This window comes from Nuphar pumila, chromosome 6 (genome assembly GCF_984573655.1).
Source record: "Nuphar pumila chromosome 6, dmNupPumi1.hap1.1, whole genome shotgun sequence".
NCBI lineage: Eukaryota > Viridiplantae > Streptophyta > Magnoliopsida > Nymphaeales > Nymphaeaceae > Nuphar > Nuphar pumila.
The window spans coordinates 100813701-100832638 of record NC_143254.1 but is presented as its reverse complement, the minus strand read 5'-3'; the positions used below and the strand labels follow the sequence as shown (position 1 = coordinate 100832638).

The 18938-nt window shown below is 37.2% G+C and overlaps 1 protein-coding gene across 1 annotated transcript in view; it reads left to right on the top strand.

Moving 5' to 3' along the window:
* Positions 1-6328: 6328 nt before the first annotated feature.
* Positions 6329-18938, top strand: part of LOC149835415 (K(+) efflux antiporter 3, chloroplastic-like) — a 119194-nt gene continuing 106584 nt past the window's right edge. The window contains exons 1-2 of the mRNA XM_090008492.1: positions 6329-7149; positions 10334-10717. Of these exons, the coding sequence (XP_089864618.1) occupies positions 7090-7149; positions 10334-10717 (444 nt within the window). The 5' untranslated portion in view covers positions 6329-7089. The remainder of the gene's footprint in view (positions 7150-10333; positions 10718-18938) is intronic.

Here is an 18938-nt window from a genome sequence, read left to right as displayed (position 1 = left end):
TTTTTAGCTTTTATTTAGGGGGCATTACGAAAGAGTCATTCTTCCCTAAGAGGGGTAAAACACACATTATGCAACTTTTTCAATAAAATATATTTAAAAAATATTTTCAATAAAAATGTTTTCATAAAAACCGGTTCGCACGAGTGGTGGAGTTCGGATCAAACTTAGCGAACGAAAAATACTTTATATTCCATCACATAATTAAACTACGCTTTATTATCAAAAAAAAAATAATTAATGAATAAGAGTGTGACCCTTGCAGAGGGCTTAAACAAATAAAAATAATAAGTGCTTTATTACAAACCTTAAATTGAATTAAATTAAATAAAATAAAAACTTAATCTAAAAATAAAAGAAAAAGTCTTCAGTGCTAGTGCTTGAGTCTTTTGTCCTCTTGATCTTCTTCTATGTCGAATACTTTTGCATGGTTTGATTAAGGGCTCTCTGAAGAGACCTTTTAGAGATCTCAGAGGGTACTTCGGAGGCTCAAAATGGAGCTCACTGCACATTCAATCGCTTTCCTGCAAGAATCAAAAGACAAAACACAACAAAATGAAGAAAAAAAACTAAACAAGATGGAAGCTTGAAAATCAACAAAAATAAGATTTAAACTGACTTCTAACATACACTACAAGACAAAATACTAAAACTAACTGCTAACAAACTCCCAACACTTATATGAAACAAACTATTCTAAATTAACACAAAAGAGGAATTAACTATTTATTAAGAAAAATCGTAGGTCTAAACCAAGTAAAACAAAATTTCATCAAACTATAACTCATGGAATAGAACTTGCATCTAACTGATTGCTGGAAGAAAATTTAAATAGAACAATCACTAAGGCTGCAGTAATATACTTGGTTAACAACTAATATAATAAAGCATGACTGATGAAATCGACGTCTAATGCTATCAACGACTAAGGTTAAAACCAACAAAAACCATTTGCTAATGAAATCAATGCAGCCAATTGACATGAATCACTAAAACAGACAATAGCTACTGAAATTAACGTCAATGACCGACTCACTTTTACTAAAAGTGACTACAGCAAATACCATTATCTAATGAAACTTCACTACGCTATTAAAGAAAACTAAAAGTTGATAATTAATCAAACAAACAAATTGGGCTGAAAATAATGTAGATAATCTATTTTAGAAACTAACTAAATGGTCAAATCACGCCTAATGTATTTAAACTAAAAGCAATATTGATTTAACTAATTGAAAACATCAACAGACGTAAAAAAAGAATCAATGAATAAAGACGGAATTTCCACTTAACTACATGCGGCTAAACCTTAACTAACGCTGACCACTAAACTACTATTTTCTAATCTAGCTATTGGAATAAAAAAATTTGGACTTAAGACTAACATTGACTAATCAACAAAAGCATTAATCAACTCTATTCTGGTTGGCTAAATAAATGAACACTAAAACGATTTATTGACTAACCTCTATCAATTAAAACTAAGCAAAATGGAATAGTAAAAACCAATTTTAGATTATGCTAAACTCAATCTAAACGTGGATCTAACACAAACTGAATTCAAATTCATAAAAACAAAAAGATAATCTATGCTAAATCTACCAATTTAAATACAATAATACTATTCTATGCGAGAACCAAGGAAAACGACTAATCTAGAATAATTTAAATATATTTATTTTTTTTCTTTTTTTTATATGTTAAATCCAAAGCTAATCTAAACTAAATATGCAAACGATGCAATGACAAATAAAACTACATGTCATGCTATGATTTGTGATATGCGAAAACTGGAAAAAAAAACTATGGTGAAACAAGGGAGAAGAAGATGGTTTTTACCTTGTTGCACCCAAATGAACTTCAGCTCTATCTCCGACAGAGGAGATGCAAGAAACCAGTACCGACGGGGTTTAGAAAAAGGATTGAAAAGCATAAGAAGCAAGAAGAATGAAGTAGGCAACCAGTCGATCAAACAAGAAGAAGAAATGAAGAAGGGGAGGCAGAGAAGAGAGAGAGAGAGAGAGAGAGAGAGGAGGATCCAACAAGGGGAAAAACAACCCCTCTTGGCAGGAAAAGAAGTATTTATAATAAAAATTATGTCAAAACACATTTTCTATTGAATCAAACTTCATATAGCCTAGTGCTTAAGCATGACGCATCCATTCACAACATGAGAAATTTTTTATTCATAACATGTATTAAAAATCCACATACATGTACATTACGAAGTCTAGAAATTTTAACATGCATACTATGTAACCATCCACAATCATACTTTCAACTGTGCATCATCTCAATTAGAGAATATGAATATTTAGATGCTTACCCACATGCCAAATACAATTACACTTGTTGTTACTGTTATTGTTATTGTCACTACACTTAATGAAATATTGCTTATCTCATGCATATCATGCTATATTCTACATTGTTTACTTGTGCACTGATCATGCGTATATTTTAGAGATATTTCATATGAAAATATACATGATTTCATGAGAAAATAATTTTAAAACCCTAATTTATGTTAGTTTTGAGTAAATGAGCTAAAATGATTTAAAAATAGAAAATGCATAAAAAATAGCTTTATTTTACATTTTAATGCATATTTTAGTTTTTGACATAATTGTAGTAGTTTAGTTTTTAAAAAAAAAAAAAAAAAATTAGAGTTGAAATAGAGTTAGTTTAGTTTTTTTAAACATAAGTCAAAATGAGGCATTTTGTAAATAATTTTTAAAAAGTAGTTTTTTTTAGAATTTCCAAAAGTTCAAAACAAACCCCGGTGGCTTTAAAACTCAACAAAAGAAAAAAATTGATTGTCTTCTCCCTTATGCCTTCTCCCTCTCTCCTAACTCTTCTCCTCCACCACTTCTTGCCTTTTCTTCCCCTTCTCCCTTTTTCTCTCTTTTTCCTCAATCCGGTGGAGGCATCCAGCTACGGCGATGGCGTACGGGAGGAGTCCACCTCTCTTCTAACCCCTTCAGTCTACGATAAGTCTTCTTTTCTCTAATCTTCTTCTTCTTCTCCTTCTTCTATTTCTATTCTTATTCCTCCTTCTACTCTTTATTAGATTAGTTAAGCTGAGAAAATCAAAATAAAGTGACATCGTAGATCTAGTTTTATCTGATTTTTGCATTTTAGCATACATTCAAATCTTGTTTTACTGTATTTCGATTCAGAGATTTATAGATCGTAGTCTGATTTGAGTTCATAGGCATAGTTCATTTCCAGATTGCTTTTCAATTCTAAATCATATGCATTGTTTTAGTTAAGATGATTTGCATTATAGCTGCTGAAATTTCACTGTTCGCTAGAATCTTCTGTTCACCGGCAGAACAGACTTGATCTATTGTTCTGGAATCATCTGCATTTGTATCTGCCGAATTTGAGTATGCATCTACCGTGAAAGCATCTCAACTATCCGGATCAACCGGAATCCCTCTGCTATCCGGTTGGATTTTAAAAGCAAACGAAAATCATCTCCTGGCCGAAATCCACTCTGCTTCGCCAGAATTCCTTTTCTTCACCATACAAATCGGTTTCACGGTGGAATGGTTTAATTGTCTGATTTTTGGATTGAATATCTGATTTCAATCGATCGATTAATATTTGATTTTTGTCAAATGTCTGAATTTCTGAGTTTTAATCGATAGTATTTGAATTCTGGTAAGTGTTCTATTGACTCTCAAGTGACACTCAGCTTGTGTAAATAAATATCGATCATCTGGATCGATTGAATTGAATCTCTTCATTAAAATTCTTGTTTCTTTCATTTTTCCTGTTTTATATTTCATTTTCCTGTCTCTTTCATTCTTTAAATTCCTGTTTTTCCATTACAGTCATTTCCTGTTTAACATTGATTTTCCTGTTTTTTGCATTCTTTAAGGTCTTATTTTACATTCAGTTTTTCTCTATTTTTCAATTCAGTAATTTCCAGTTTTTGTTGCAATTCTAAGTTCCTGTTTGCTCTTCCATTCCGATTTCCAATTTTCCAGATAGATGTTAGTCGATGAAATTCCTGTTTTCATTCGTTGCATTTCTTCTTCCTTGATTTCATGTTTTTCAAGTAATCTCCTGGTTTTCCTGTTTTTATTCCAATCGCGTTCTATGTTTTGTTCATCTCCAGAGTTCTTGTTTTTCATTTGCTGATTTAATTTTCTGTTTGATTCATCATTCCCTTGTTTTTCTGATTTAACTTTCATGATTTCATATTTTAGCATTTAGCTTGTTTAGTATAAGTTTTACTTCTATCTCGTGTATTGCTCGTGTTCTTTTGATTTGTGCAGGATCACATAGGAGTAGAGCGAAAGTGATCGAGTGACACAGAAGCACAAGAGTAGAAGATTTCTGTTTTTACTTTAGAATTAGGAATCTAATTCTGGGTTTGTAAATAAAGTCTTTTAAGCCCTCTGCGTAGGGTATTCATTCATTGTAATAGCCAAGTAGTTTATTTTTCTTCATACTTTTTCCATTTCGGCAATAAAGAATAGTTCAGTTGTTTGTTTGAATACGAAATATTCTCGTTCCCTGAGTTCGACCCGGTCTCTACCACTAGTGAGAACCGGTTTTTATTATTTGATGTCTGGTTTTCACATGCTTTTCATTTAAAAATCTTTTCAAAACTACATCTTCACAAAAAGACATCATGCACCCTACTAGTTTGTCACAAAACTGACCCATTTCATGGGCAGGTGAGAAGTAGATTTTTTTGGGTAGCCGATGGCGCAATGCAACGTGACTCAAGCCTTCATTCTTTCTGCTGGCGTCCTGGATCGAAGTTTTAGGATTTTGTTGGGACTTTGGATTGTAGAAAAACTATTATTTGTTAAACCACAAAGTCTATTAATAAATGATTGCATTTGTTTCTTATTACTCTGAGAAATTGTTTGATGATTGGTCTTCGAGCTAACGTACCCAGAATCCATCCACTTGTTTTCTTTCTTTGAATTGTTTAGGCTGATATTTTCAAAATTTTAAAAAGGGTTTGTTACTAATGTTTTCAAAAGCACAAGTGAAACGGTTAGGGATTATGACCAACCTACTCTTTGCCCCAACATTTGTTGATTTACCATTGTAGAATTTGAGCCAATGTTGCCAGAATCTGTTTATAAGCCGAACCATTTTTCAAAATGGTTAAGCGAATCAGCGGATTTAAAAATGAACTGAATAATTCTGAATCGGCCTTTTTAAATTTTTGGTTTCCTAAAAAAAAGTTGACGCATAAAAATTAAAAAAACTCAGACACATAAATATAATAAATGATGACTATGGGTGTAAATCAAGTTCTAAAATATGCAGTTAATTAATGTCTAGACTCTAAACAATCAAATAGTGAGTCATTATCATACCAATTAAAAAATAAAATGAAAACAGTTTTTCCCATTTTACAGAAAATCAGTGAAGAACTGAATCAGGCCGATCTGATAAGATTATGACTAACATTGTTTGCAACAGTCGCATTCTGGTTTTGACCTTTGTTTACCTCTTTTTATTTTTTTCCCTCTTTGTTCGTTTTTTCAGCTTATTGAAGATTCAGGTTGGGTTGGGTTGGGTCAGTTCAGTCCCCATGACCCAATGGGCCACGAAGTGGGCAATGAGCCACCTGTAACACCACTGTCGAATAGAAACCTGGCCAAGAACTAGGGATGTGAACGGTCTGGATTCGGTAGGATGTGGCCAAATACCAAATCCAACTAATGAGATGTTGCTTAAACGGACCTAAATTCGGACTCCAATGATGAAAACCTCACGCTAAATCTGCTTTTTAAAATGTAATCAGATTGGAATATTTATCTAATATGGATATTTGTTGGATTCGGTAGCAAAAAATCAAAACCATATCTGTATCATATTATAATCAGATATGGTTTTGGCTTACCAAATCTGACTAAATAAAGACGGATGCGGTCTGATGTGGCCAAATACCAAATCTGACTAATCGTATGCTGACTAAATGGGCTTGGATTTGGATTTGGACTGTGATGGTGAAAAGCCCACGCCTAATCTGATTTTTTACATGTTATCAGATTAGAATGTTCATCAAGTTTAGATATCTGTTGGATTTGGTAGGAAAAAAATCAAAACCATATCAGCATCCTATTATATAATCTAATATGGTGTCGGCTTACCAAATCTGACAAAACAAAGCTGGATTTGATTGGATATCGGATAAAATCCGATCCATTGACATTCCTAACAAAAACTAATTTGTTAAAGAATAGGCAGGGTCATGCTCGAGACCAGTAGAGGGCCAGAGGTCTCTCTCTCTCTCCCCAAAACAAGTTTTACAGAAATCTGGTTTTCTTCGAGACTCGGTCCAGTAATTGAACCGACCTTGCAGAACCTTTTCTTTTGGTTCTAAACAACTTCATGGATGATCTACATGTAATATTTAGTTATAGTGAGATCAGGCATTTGAATTGTCAGAATCTAACGCGTGTACAGGTTTTTCTATTAATGCAAAAATCCATGATTGTAAACTGCATCAATTTTTTCAGTCAATAAAAAAAACTATTTTTTTAATGAAAAAAAAACAGTTCTTTCCCACTAAATCGACCATGTTCAACACATTGCCCTCTGGATTCGATTACTAAACCTGCCCTTGTCGAAGCCCAAATACTCTGGAGATTGCAGAATCAGATTATAAGAAAGAAAAAAGATCTAGCGGCTAGCCTATTGCCACGCGTCGCCACCAACGTTTTAGACCTTGTGCATTTTCTGCTTCTCTCTCTCTCTTATCCACTCAAGTCAAAATGAAACGAATCAATCCGATGGAAGAGTCGACCGCCGCAGAGTAGCGGTTCGTGGGCCCCTCGCCTCCTCAGAGTGACAGGGCAGCAGAGAAGCCGGGAGGTTGAGGGTGGTACGGGAACGTGTGGCCTCATTACCTCCTCGCATTCTTGTTCCTACAAAATTAAGGGAAAAACGAAGCCCGACTGTGCTGAACTCTCGACCGAGGCTGCATCACATTCACATATGAGGAGGCCAACGGCGTTAATCTTCTCATCTTCTGCTAAATGATAATTGTCGAGGATTCCTCCCGAATTCGAGGCCACCAACGTCGTTTCTGTTTCTCTTCTTCTCCCAAGCGGCATGGCGAAAGCTGCTTCTCCCATTTCCGCTTCTTGTTTTCGCTATCTCCACCCTCGCAAGGTAACCCCCCCCCCCCCCTTTCTCTCGTATTGTCATATAGCATATGCAGTTTTAGAATTTAGAGCTGCCAACTTCTTCCAAAAGTCACCCCTCAATGCGTACAACCGATTGTGAAGTCTCTGGACCATGTTCGTTAGATAGAATGGCTAAAACATTCGGTCATTTGCTTTTTTAGTTCTTTTTGTGCAATATATTCACTGCATAGGAATCTTCTTTACGTGAACGCCAATCTTAGGCAGACAAACTACCGTTTAAGCCGTCTACCACTACAATGATTTGCAATTTTTACCAATGTTGCCAACCATGCTCGAAGATTAAAAAGAAAAAGAAAAAAAAGAAGAATGAAGAAGACTAAGATGTAATAATTCTAGTTCCAGTTTATCATGAAATGTAAGCAGGCTAGTGCTGTACGCAGCACAATGGTGGAAATGGTAATGATTATAATCAACTAGGAGGGTACTCGATGTATATCTGATGCTGGTTTGGACGTACATTCAAAAACATTTGAGATGCATACGTAGACCAGAATCATGAGCAACTAGTAGGGAGATTGTTGATAGAGTTTTTCGATTGTGTTAGAATACGTAAAGCATCGTACACAAAACTCTAGCACTCCAATCTCATGAGGATGTTGCAGAGAATGTTTCTATGAATTAAAGAGAGTCAAGGACTTCAGAGAAAGAAGTTGCCTGCCTGCAGGTTTTGAAGATATATTTGCTAGTTTAACAGCTCAATCTAGGTCCCTAATTTGAGTATGAACTTAGTATGGACTACTTCAGAACTCATAGCTGCAGGAGCTTTTTGTCTAATCTGATTCATAGAGGCATTTATCTTCGTTTATTTACTAGAAAACATGCCTCATCGAATTGTTTCGATCACAAAGCTTGATTTTTTAGTCAAAAGGTTTTCGTGCAATATAGACCATAGATTTTTAGATTCTCTTAGGAACCCATCTTAACAGAAGAAACTCATCAGACATACACGCACACACGTGTGCATCTAAGATGCAGGTCCGTTGTACCATATCATATCATAAATAAGAAAGATTTAAAAGATCTAATGAAATAATAACATTTTTAAAATAATGTGATGGTTTTTGTGATTTTTTAAGATTGATCACAAAAAATCTAAGCAAGAAATAAAGTTAATAATAAAAAAAGTTAATATGCAACAATAGCAAATAATGCATCACATCAACAATAAAAACAACTGTAATTGCACTGCTATATGCAGTGTAGTGCAACATGTCGTGTGCAAGCATGTCACAAAACAGAGTTGCATCTCAGATTCTAGAGAGCTAAAATAGCTGTCCTAAGGAACTGGGCTCCTAAGAAATGAAGTTGTCTTTTTTCTAAAATGAAATTGCAAGATCATGTTTAAAGTTGAAAATTGGAGGTACTATATTGGTAAATAGAAAGATTGGGGCCCACAAGAGGCTCCACCTTCATGGCTAGGGGCAACCATGGTTTGTCACTTGATATGGAACCACTGTTCGAAACCCACAACGGGCGTTCTTTGCCACAAGGTCGAAGCTTGTGTACTCCTTGGTGGGCAGGGAGGACCCCAAGGGTTTTACCAACCAGAGTCCTGTCAATATGTGGTCGTTGATGGGTTTTTTTTTTCAGAGTTTCCAGAAGCTTCTTATACAGGTGGGAAGTGCGCTTCCTGAAAACTCGCTTCGGAAGCGCGATACTCCTCGCTTCCGAAACTTGATGGGAATCTTGATTCTCTCACGTTTCTCCTATGCTTCTCATACACTTCATTCATGTTTCCTACATGCTTCTTATATGTCCTCTCATGCTTCTTTTCATGTTTTCTATGTGTTTCATCTCATGTTTCTACTCAATTCCAATGTGCTTTCTCTAAATAGGTGACCATTATTTTTAGATTTTGACAAAAGTTTAATTCTTACAATAAAAAATTATGAAACTGAAGAAGTCATTTTTATTTTGATTTTTATTCGCTCCCATTTGATTCCCGTTTTACTTTCCATTCGATTCTAATATTGTTTTTTGTTCGATTCCGATTTCGTTTTCAAATTGATTCCTCTCTTCACGCTTATAAATTTCAAAATGCCTCACTTCTCACTTCCGCTTCCTGGTTTGGCAACCTTGGGGTTTTCCCTTAGCCCAGCCCTCCCACCCCTCCCCCACCCAAAAAAAATAAAGACGGGGTAAAAGAAGAGGGAGAAGAGCAAACCATCAATAGAAAAAAGTTAGTAGGAACTCCGAAAGGATAATAAAAGCCCTGTTACATTCACCTTATCCTAGAAAGAAATGCAAGTGCAACCAATATCATACTACCATTCTTACCTTCTTCAATTTTCTCAGTTCTACAAGAATGTTTCCTTTTCTTTTAATGCTATTTGTTTTATTACAAAATAATCCTATTATTGAAATAAAGAAGGTAGGTGGCTAGGTGCCACAAGATGGGCAACATATTCTATTTGCGTTATCATTCACTGCCAGTTGCTACTTCCTAAAACACTCAAAAGTGACCAACACATATATACTTGCTCAAAGCTACAGCATCAAAAACAATGAATTGCTGGCAATTTTAATTTTGTGAATAAAAACCTTAAGAAGCATTAGATGTAGGTATTATTCCACTAATGCTAGAGGAAGAACCTTGAGGGGAAAGCTGATTTCAGTGATTGTTAGGGTGCACCCAAAAGCATACATACAATATGAAAGTGGTTAACAATGATGAAAATATTCTAAAATAGAATGTCAGGTATCAACAGTATATGTAAGAATGGAGAAAATATAATATGCCTTAGTATATAGAACAAAGGAATTACAAGGCAATACACATACACACATAATATCATCTGCTTGTGGTCTCTCTCTCTCTCTCTCCATTATATATATATATATATATATATATATATATATATATATATATATATATATATATATATATATATATATATAGTGCCAAGATGTTCCATTCATCACATAGTTGCATTATGTCCGAGTAGAATAAATATTTGGCAATGATAATCCTGATGCATGTTATGTTCCCATAGTACTTGATGGTTGAATACAAGTGTTTTGGCATGTTTGTCTTATTATGGTGCTTATAATGAATCCTTCATCCTCTTTTTTCTTTGAATTGTTCAAGAATCAACCTTTTAAACACTTTCATTAATCTAACCTTTTTTGCATTAATTTTCATGTTGCAGGATTCTATTCTGTACCAACAGATTACGTCTCTAAAGGCCTATCCTCATGCTTACTCAAGTCATTGTTGCCATTTTTCTTATAGCTATCCCTTCTCATCCCAAGTGAATGTGAAAGTGTGTTTGCTTGGTTGGACAAAATCAAGGCATTATTTCATTCCAGAGAAATTGCCACAACTGAAAACAACAGCTGCGTCTAGCCTTTTATTTGGAGGTCTTGATGCCTATAATACAAAACAGGCTTATTTGAGAAGATTCAGGGTAAATGCCGAGCTTGAATTTGCAAGTGCCGTCGACGTCATTAATGATTTAGGTTTTGATACCTTAACATTCTTAGCAGTGACTGTTATGGTTGTTCCTGCGTTCAGGGTTATCAAAGCTAGCCCGGTAAGACTTCAATCTAGTATCTAATTCACTTTCTGCTACTGTTGAGGTTACATGTTGGAAGATCATTTTGCTGCTTTGCATATGAACACTTTGAACCATCATTGACCGTAGCAATCTCTCTCTCTCTCTCCTGGATTCTTTTCTCTTTGTTTTCTTCTGCCCAACCTTGAAAGCGATGATGGAACTGATGCTGCTTGACACTTCTCATTATAAGTCATTGTTTAGGTAGCTATTACTCTCATTTTATTTCTATTTACTGATGTGTGGAATGTGCACATTTAAGTTCAAGCTAATTGATTCTAAACTGTGACATCTGGTATTCTTTCCACATGTTAGGAGAATCTGTCGTTTTCTGCTATATGTATAGGGTAGATGATATACCTAAAAAGTTTTGCCAATCATCTTTTATGTTGTATTATGTGAAAAGAACTCTTGCTATCGATTGCCCAATTTCAGTCTGCGAACAGAAACAAGGATCACTTCCTATAATTGTTTTATTTTAGAATACTTGTACATACATGAATAGAAGAGGCAGAGAAAGAGCAGTAGGTATAAATTAATGTAAGTAGATTGAATAACTCTGCCATGCACTTAAACAGAGTCAACAGACTGACAAAAGGGGGCACTTTCCCCAATTGAAGTGGCTATTCTCAAAATGGATTTCTAGAGCAAGGGAAAAGGATAAAGACAGGATGAACAATGGTAAACATAACAAAAGGAAAAAGTTAAGGAACATCAGTGGAGATGGTTGGACATACTGTATAGACACATAAAACAACATTGGTATGGAACAGTCACCCTGAAGGATCTAAGAACAATTAAGATGTATATTAGAGTTGACATTACATGAAATTGGAGTTATTCATGCTTTGATCTTTACATAAAACTGAGCGGAGCCGTATTATCTAAAAATCAACTATATGCAGACATAGCTTCATGATGATTGTTAAAAAGTAATATTTATAAGTTTGGGTAGTCATACGTAATTAAGTAAATTATATGTGACTCTTTTTGTGAACCTTTCTTTAACTAATCCCTATTTAAAGGGATTAGGGGATCAATGAATCTCTCTCTCTCTCTCTCTCTCTCTCTCTCTCGTTCGCTCTCTCCCTTTTTGGGTTTATCGTTGGATGTTGCTGGCCTCCTCAAAACTGGGTGTCTGCTTCAACATGGTATCAGAGCAGCGTTTCCTCCTGGGATATTGTTTCTGATCGTGGGTCTTGGGATGCTGCTATGGCTGACTGTGGGAAGTTGCAGCAAGTGTCGTGAAACATGGATGGAAGCAATCAGATCAGGTGGAGATCTGATTCACTGGTTGGTGTTGTCGGCGCAGATCTGAAATAAGATTTGGGAAGTTGCAGCAAGTGTCGTGAAATGTGGATGGAAGCAATCAGATCAGGTGGAGATCTAATTCGCTGGTTGGTGTTGTCGGCGCAGATCTGAAATCAGATCTGACAGAAGTCGCAGGGATCTGTCAAGCGTTGAAGATCCAGATCTGAAATCAGATTTTAATCAGATTTTACATGATAAAATCTGATCGTTGTCGATGATCAGATATGGTGGAAATCTGATCAGTGTAGTTCAAAAACAAAAAGAGGAAAACTTCAATGGTCGTGGATAGAGATTTGATGGTCATCATCGATCAGATCTGGAAACACTGAATAGATCTGAGATGAATATTTGTTTTTGGATTGTGTAGATTGCCTGTGATAATATATATATATATATATATATATATATATATATATATATATATATATATATATATATATATATATAAAGAACAAAACCAGATTTCAACGTGGACCTAGGCGTATTATTGATGGAGTCCTGAACCGACAACAGCATATATCGGCTGAGGTCTGATCAGACATTGTTTATTTTTTTTTGTCCCTGGTGAGTGGTTTTAGATGAGTGGAATATCCTATTTTAAATAAAGAGTTGGCTTGTGTTTTGGTGCTGGTCCCGTTTAGATCCTATCTCTGCTGGGCATATTTTTTTTGTTGGTCTTTGTTCCTGTAGTTGAGTATGGCAGATTTAAGTGCTCAAGACAATAATAAAAAGGGGGAGGTTCTTGGTGAATATAAGGCTTTTGCCAACCCATTTTCACAAGGGTCTTCGGTTAAGTTAGACGATTCTAACTATGCAAGGTGGTCTCGCACCTTCATGATGTCAGTTTCTGGTCATCGAAAGAAACATATCCTGTTAGAACAAGAACCAGTTCAAAAGATTGAAAAATATGTCACATGGGAAGAAGATAATGATATTGTCATGTCATGGATAATGAATAGTGTTCAGCCTCATATAGCTGATGGTCTTATTTATTATACCACAGCCAAACAAATGTGGGATAATTTCCGAGATACATACTCGCATGAGACCAATGTCAGTCGTATACTGTAGGTTGAGCAGGAGATTTACCAATTGCAACAATGAGAACAGACTTTGGCCCAATATTATGCGTCTGTCAAATCTGCCTTTGAGAGGCTTAATGCACACAGGCCCCTATGTTGCACCAAACAGAAGACCCATCAAGAGCAGATCATGGTTGCTAGATTCCTTATTGGGTTATCATCTGAATATTTTGTTGCAAAAGTTCATATGTTGACTGGTTCTGACGTTCCTACTCTTGTAGAGGCCTACAATCGTCTGAGTAGACTCGCCATTACTCTTCCTCAAACTCAATCTGAATCACAGGCATTTGCCCTAGCTGTCACTGCAGGACGTGGAAGAGGTGCTGTCTTGAACTCTCGAGGAAGAGGTCATGGTCGAGGAGCAGGAGGAAGAGGCAGGCTTCAATGCACTTATTGTGGTAAATTGGGGCATCTTGAAGACAGGTGTTGGGATAAAACTGGTCGACCACCCACTTTCTCCTTGAAACCAAATGCAACTAAGGCTTAAGTTGCAAAACTTGAGACAAAGACTCCTACTGGCTCTTCCAGCGATTCAGTTACCCTCAGTCGTGCAGAGTATGATGAGTTGGTGTCTCACCGACCTTCCAATTTGAGTGTTGTTACTCTAGTTGCTGATGTTGCTTGTTCTGCAGGTGATCAATTGAATTACCAAGGTAGTAGATGGATTATTGATTTAGGTGCTTCCAGACACCTTAGTGGGACCTCTAAATTTTTTTCTAAGTTAAATCATGTTGCTGAACATTGCAATGTTGTACTGGCCGATGGAAGTTCATCTCCCATAGTAGGCCAAGGAAATGTTTCCATTTCCCCCACACTTCAGTTGACTAATGTGCTACATGCTCCATCCTTTCCTCAAAACTTATTGTCAGTTAGTCGTATTGCTAAAGAACACAACTGTAGGGTGATATTTGATCCTGTGTTGTATTTTTCAGGATTTGCTGACGGGGAAGAGGATTGGTGGAGGCCATGAGGAGGGAGGTGTCTACTATTTATATCAACCAGTTGGAGTCACGTACTCAGTGTCAGAGTCGTCGTCCAGTCCGTATCAGTGACATCTCCGTCTTGGTCATGTCCCTTTGCCAAAGCTTCGTAGACTTCTTCCTCAGATTCTTCCTTCTGCTTCGTTCCAGTGTGAAGCCTGTCAGTTGGGTAAACACCACAAGAGTTCATTTCCTTCCAGTCAGAGTCCATCGAGTCAAAGATTGTTTGAAATTCTTCATGTTGATATCTGGGGACCTAGTAAAGTTCCTAGTAGGTCTCAGAGTCGCTATTACTTAGTGATTGCTGATGATTTTTCTAGATTGTCATGGGTGTTCTTAATAAAAGAGAGGTCGGAGGTTCCCTCCATTCTTATGTCTCTTGTTATTGAAATAAAGACTCAATTTGATTCTCTTGTCAAGATTATCCTCATTGATAATGCTCTTGAGTTCAAATCTAATGAATTACTACAATTTTATCGAAATAATGGCATCCACCCTCAAACTACTTGTGCGCACACATCTCAGCAAAATGAGGTCGCTGAAAGGAAGCATAGACATCTTCTAGATGTAGCTTGCACCCTTATGCTGCAATCCAGTATGCCCCCTTCATATTGGGGGGATGCTATTCTCACTGCTTGCCACCTTATTAATTGTATGCCCTCATCATCGTTGGGAGAATAAATTCCTTCGCAAATTCTATACCCTAATGCTCATCTTTTCCCAATTTCTCCCAAAGTGTTTGGATATGTCTGTTTCGTTCATAAACTGGGACCCAATCGTGATAAACTTTCTGCACAAGCCACCAAGTGTGTTTTCATTAGATATCCTAAAAACCAAAAGGGATACCCGTGTTATGATCCCATTGCCCGTCGAGAGTATGTTAGTGTGGATGTATCTTTCTTTGAATCTGTCCCTTATTTCTCAAGCACTGCATCGAGACTACATGTTAATCAAGAAGATGTCATGCCCCTACCTATACCTCATTTTCCCTTAGAGTCGATTTCTCAGAGTATTCCTGCTTCTCAGTCTTCCACAATGGCTCGGTATTGTGATCCTCCTTTGGTGTACACTCATAGATTACCTCCTGAAACAGAACCTACACCACCTCCTTCCTCTGAGGTAAGATCTCCTGAAAATATTGAGCTTTCTGCTGTGGACGATGACAGGCCGATTGCTATCAGGAAAGGTAAAAGACAATGCACATTACACCCTATTTCTAAGTTTGTTACAGAGGCAATGCTTGGGGAACACATGAGGAATTTCATCTCAGCTCTATTTGCCACATCTATACCACTTAATCATCATCAGGCGTTGTTGGACCACAAGTGGAAGCATGCTATGCAAGATGAGATGGATGCCTTGCTCTCACGCAACACATGGGAGTTGGTTACTCCTCCAGTGGATGCAGATATTGTTGGATGTAAGTGGGTCTACACCATTAAGTATAACTCAGATGGCTCTATTGAAAGATTCAAAGCCAGGTTGGTGGCCAAGGGGTACACGCAAACATATGGGATTGACTTTTTTGAAACATTTTCTCCAGTGGCTCGCCTTGGGACTATTCGGCTTGTCATATCTGTGGCTATCCATAGTGGGTGGAGTGTGTGCCAATTAGATGTGAAGAATGCCTTCTTGTATGGCGATTTGTCTGAGACAGTGTACATGCAGCAACCTCCAGGGTTTGAGGTTCAGGGGGAGTGTGAAAAGGTGTGCCAATTAAAGAAAGCCATATGTGGTCTAAAACAAAGTCCACGTGCATGGTTTCAGAAGTTATTTGAAATTGTAGAATAAGATGGGATGTACAGCCACCTGTGGGTGTAGAGAGAGAGAGAGAGAGAGAGAGAGAGAGAGAGAGAGAGAGAGACGGCTGCACAATAGAACACGTTAACTTAATTGATTAGGGCTTCTCTCTATATTAAATAGAGAGAGGCACAAAAGAGAAATTACATCTAAGTCCTTATGAGGACAAAATTTCAGAAAACCTCTAATATAAAAGAACTTAAAACAAAGAACCACCTATTCTCAACACTCCCCCTCAAGCTGGAGCATAGATATCAATCATGCTCAGCTTGTCACAACATTTTGAAAAATTTGGCCTAGCAAGAGGCTTTGTAAACATATTTGCAACTTGGTCTTCCGACTTTAGATATTTGGTAGTGATATGACCAGCTTGAATCATATCTCTTACATAGTGGCAATCAACCTCAATGTGCTTTGTTCTCTCATGAAAGACAGGATTGTTTGCTATATATGTTGCCGCTTTGTTATCGCACATCATGGTCATTGGAGAGGGAATTTTCACCTGGAGATCATGAAGAACAGTGCACACCCACATCAATTCAGCAGTTGTTTGGGCCATAGCCCGATATTCTGATTCTGCACTCGACCTGGAAACCACATTTTGTTTGTTACTTCTCCATGAAATCAAGTTGTCTCCCAAGAACACACAGAATCCTGTGGTAGATTTTCTATCTACTACAGATCCAGCATAGTCAGCATCATCATAGGCTACTATCTCCAGAGTTCCACCTTTTCTGAACAATAGCCCTTTTCCAGGAGATGATTTTAGATATCTTAGAATCATTATGGCTGCACTCCAGTGTACCTCAGTTGGTTTGTCCATAAACTGGCTAACTTTGCTTACTGCTAAAGCAATATCCGGCCTGGTCATAGTTACATATAATAACTTTCCTACTAGGGAGCGATAGCTTTTGCTATCAACTGGTTTTGACCCTTCTTCAAACAACTGAACTTTATGGTCCATGGGAATATTTGCTGGTTTAGCTCCCAACATGTCTGTTTCCTTTAATAAGTCAAGAACATACTTCTGTTGAGACAAAACCATCCCTTCACGGCTCCTAGCAACTTCTATACCCAGAAAATACCTGAGTGAACCAAGGTCTTTTGTAACAAAGTGTTTTTGAAGATGAGCCTTTGTGGCTTCAATAGCTTTCACATCATCTCCTGTAAGAATGATGTCATCCACATATACCACCATAACAACTATGCCAGAGCTAGTTTTCTTTATAAAAAGAGTATGATCTGTTGCTGATCTATTAAAGCCAAAGCTTGACATTACTTCAAACAACTTTTGAAACCATGCACGAGGAATTTGTTTCAAGCCATAAATCGCTTTTCTCAATCTACACACCTTCTGACACTCCCCCTCAACCTCGAAGCCTGAAGGTTGTTGCATGTAAACGGTCTCAGATAGATCCCCATATAAAAATGCATTTTTCACATCTAATTGGCACAAGCTCCAACCATGCTGAACAGCTACTGAGAGAACAAGACGGATGGTACCCATCCGTGCAACAGGAGAAAAAGTTTCAAAGAAGTCAATTCCATATGTCTGAGTATACCCTTTCACAACTAATCTGGCCTTGTACCTTTCAATAGAACCATCAGATTTGTACTTTATTGTATATACCCATTTACATCCAACAATGTCAGCATCTGCTGGGGAATCAACTAGATCCCAGGTATGCTGAGATACCAAGGCTGTCATTTCTTCTTGCATAGCCAGCTTCCAACGATTATCAAGTGTTGCCTGTTGATAGTTCAGAGGAATGGTTTCAGCAGACAAGGCTGAAATAAAAGACTTCATCTGATGTCCAATTCTGGCATGGGAGACAAAATGAGATATGGGATATAAGGTACATTGTCTTGTCCCCTTTCGTAGAGCAATAGGCCTTCTATCATCATCCTGAAGATCACTATTGTCAGTAGAACTTACCTCAGGAGAAGAAGAAGATGAAGGATCTTGCGGAAGTGGAGCTCTACGCACATATACCAATGGAGGATTATTAGATCTGGACATCATCGAAAACATATTTTGTTGGAAGGCGAACCCACTGAGAAATTGGGAAAATATGTTACTTGGGATGAAGATAATGACATAGTTATGTCATGGATCATGAATAGTGTCGAACCCCATATTGCAGATGGATTGATCTACTATAATACAACCAAACTAATGTGGGACAATCTTCGTGATACATACTCACAAGAAACGAATGCGAGTCGTATCCTGCAAGTCGAACAAGAAATATATAACTTGCAACAGGGAGATCAGACCTTGGCCCAGTACTATGCCTCTGTCAAAGCTGCGTTTGAAAGACTTAATGCTCACAGGCCTCTTTGTTGCTCGAAGCAAAAGGATCATCAAGAACAAACCATGGTTGCTCGTTTTCTTACAGGTCTTTCTTCAGATTTTTCTGTTGCAAAAGTTCAAATGTTGACTGGTTCAGATGTTCCCACTCTTGCTGATGCTTACAATCGTCTAAGTAGACTTGCGATCTCTCTGCCACAATCTCAGCCTGTGACTCAGTCATCTGCTCTTGTTGTCCCATTTAGTTATGGGCGTGGAAATATTCAGAATATCAGAGGACGAGGATGTGGACGTGGTATGGGAGGCAGAGGAAAGCTTTAATGTACATTCTGTGGAAAATCTGGACATTTAGAAGATCGTTGCTGGGATAAGCATGGTCGGTCAATCTCTTCTTCATCAAAGTCATATACTCCTAAAGCAAATGTTACTACTATTGAGGCAACAAATGCACAAGAGAATATCACTGCAAATGAAAGTAGTATCAACCTTAGTCGTGCGGAATATGATGAGTTAATCGCTCTTCGACCTTTGAGTTCCACCTCTTTTGTAGCTGGTGTTGCCTATTCAACCGGAAATCATCTCCATCCGACTGATAGTAAGTGGGTTATTGACTCTGGTGCATTCAGACATTTGTGTGGAAATTCACGTATTTTTTCAGATCTAAAGGTCATTAAGGCTCAGCTTGGAGTCTCATTAGCCGATAGGAGCTCCTCCCC